Below are 1,922 nucleotides of genomic sequence, written 5' to 3'. Positions count from 1 at the left end.
ACATCTTGGAAGATGCTTGGACACTGCTTGGAAGGTTTATTTTGAACTCCAGACCATCTGAAGAACCAGGCTTAGCTGCTGCTCTAGCCTTTGCCAGAGCTGGAGCTGAGGAGAAAGAGCAACCCGTTTGCCAGGTGTAGTTTGGCAGTGACAAGGGTCGTGTTCGAGTTGAAGGGACACCTGGTTTAAAAACAAAATGGAAAATGACCCCCCTGTTTAATAGCAGGAGCTCAAGCTGTTGCCCAGARGTCTGGGAAACTGAGCAATGCCACCTTCATAACAAAGCATGAGCAATACTTCCCCACTTGCAAGCCAAGTGCTCAAACAAAGAGTTTTAAACAAATACAACTTTCCAGGTGGGGCTAGGGGGGAGGGAGAGAGAAGCGTTTCAGAATATATCCACTTAGAAATGGTGACTAGCCAGCCGTGGGTGAGACCCCCATCCTCAGGAAATGCTCGCAATAGCCCTTCTTTGTGGCGACAATACGGCTCCCATGCGCGAGGGAAAGGAACTGCTGTGATGGCCATGTCCGTAGGGGGACGTGAGCCAGGCGCYGGCTGAGCTCACGTCCTGCCTCGACGGGATGCACCACTTCAGGACACATGGACACGGAGGTCCCGTCCTGAGCTGCTYTGCGGGGAACCGGCCCAAGTACCCGTTGATGTTTCCTTGCACTCTCCTCCAGCAGACCAGGCTCAGACCAGGCTCAGGACACTTCCTTTGCCCAGCTCCACTTCTCCTTGCTCTGCTGACAGCCCCCCTGCGCACCTTGGCAGTGCCACCGAGAACCTCACTGCACCGCACTGAGGACACATCCCTGAGGGACAGGGCTCCTTCCCTCTGCATGTGCCACCCCTCCTTGCTCATCCACAAGAGTCAGAATTGAACTGTCTCTCACACCTTCAGGTTTCCCTTAATGAAGTGAAGAAAGGAACAGCTAAGGTTCATTAACTCCAGGTCTGATAGCTGAGTAGCTGCATGCTGCTGCACGTGTGCACACACATACACATCTTGTTAAAAACATATATCAGCTCAGGAATAGGGGTTAGATGGGTGGACAGTGAGGTGGATTGAGCTGGATGGCAGAGCCTAGAGGGGGGTGATAAAATGTGTAAGTACCTGAGGGGASAATGTGGGGAGGAAKGGGCCGAACTCTTCTCGGGGGTGGCCATGGGCAACATGCAATGGGTAAAAATTGCAACATAGGAATTTCCATCTCCRTATGAGGAAGAACTTCTTYGCTGTGAGGGTGACAGAGCCCTGGCACAGACTGCCCAGGGAGGCTGTGGAGTCTCCTKCTCTGGAGGTCTTCCAAMCCCGCCTGGATGCCAYCCTGTGCCCCRYGCTCTGRGTGTCCCTGCTGGAGCAGGAAGGTTGGATTAGGTATCTCTGGACTGTGTAGAGACTAGACACTGTCCCAAACAGCTCCTAGATGTACTAGGAACTGTCTAGGGACCGATTTCAGGCAGACTGTGTGCAATTATCCTCTTTTAGAGGCTCGCAGACCTTGCTAGTGCAGAAGCGCCCAGGCCATCATGCCAGTCGGGTGAGCAACAGGACCAAGCTCACAGATAGTAGGTACTAAAGATGCAGCACCCACGGAGGCCCCAAGATTTGGGGGGTACAGTTCAGCACACGCTTTGGGAGACTTTCCCAGCGTTTTATTTTTCACAGTCTGGGTTGTAGGGCTGCTTGTGCCGCTCCAAACCCGCGCCCTGCGGCAGGGCGCGTGCTGCTGAGGGCCTCTGCTCGAGACAGCCCCGTGGCGAACAGAGGAGCCCCCGCGGCAGCGGCGTCCCGCGGGCCGGGCCCAGGCGCTGCCGCCGGCGGCGCCGCGAGCCTCCCGTCCCGCCCACGTCCCGCGGGCCCCGCCGCGGGGCCGCCTCCCTTCCCGCCCCTTCCCCTTCGCCTTCCCCTTCCC

General features: G+C 56.4%; 1 protein-coding gene across 1 annotated transcript in view; it reads left to right on the top strand.

Moving 5' to 3' along the window:
• The first annotated feature begins 1,171 nt into the window (after nucleotides 1-1,171).
• PRDX3 (peroxiredoxin 3) overlaps nucleotides 1,172-1,922 on the top strand; it is a 5,428-nt gene continuing 4,677 nt past the window's right edge. Inside the window, exons 1-2 of the mRNA XM_026050703.1 lie at nucleotides 1,172-1,189; nucleotides 1,496-1,547. Coding sequence (XP_025906488.1) covers nucleotides 1,172-1,189; nucleotides 1,496-1,547 — 70 coding nt within the window. The remainder of the gene's footprint in view (nucleotides 1,190-1,495; nucleotides 1,548-1,922) is intronic.

The sequence above is a fragment of the Nothoprocta perdicaria genome, unplaced genomic scaffold, assembly GCF_003342845.1.
Source record: "Nothoprocta perdicaria isolate Ctin4 unplaced genomic scaffold, notPer1 scaffold_7, whole genome shotgun sequence".
Taxonomy (NCBI): Eukaryota; Metazoa; Chordata; class Aves; order Tinamiformes; family Tinamidae; genus Nothoprocta; species Nothoprocta perdicaria.
The sequence above is the reverse complement of the archived record's forward strand: the minus strand, read 5'-3'. Positions and strand labels throughout refer to the sequence as shown.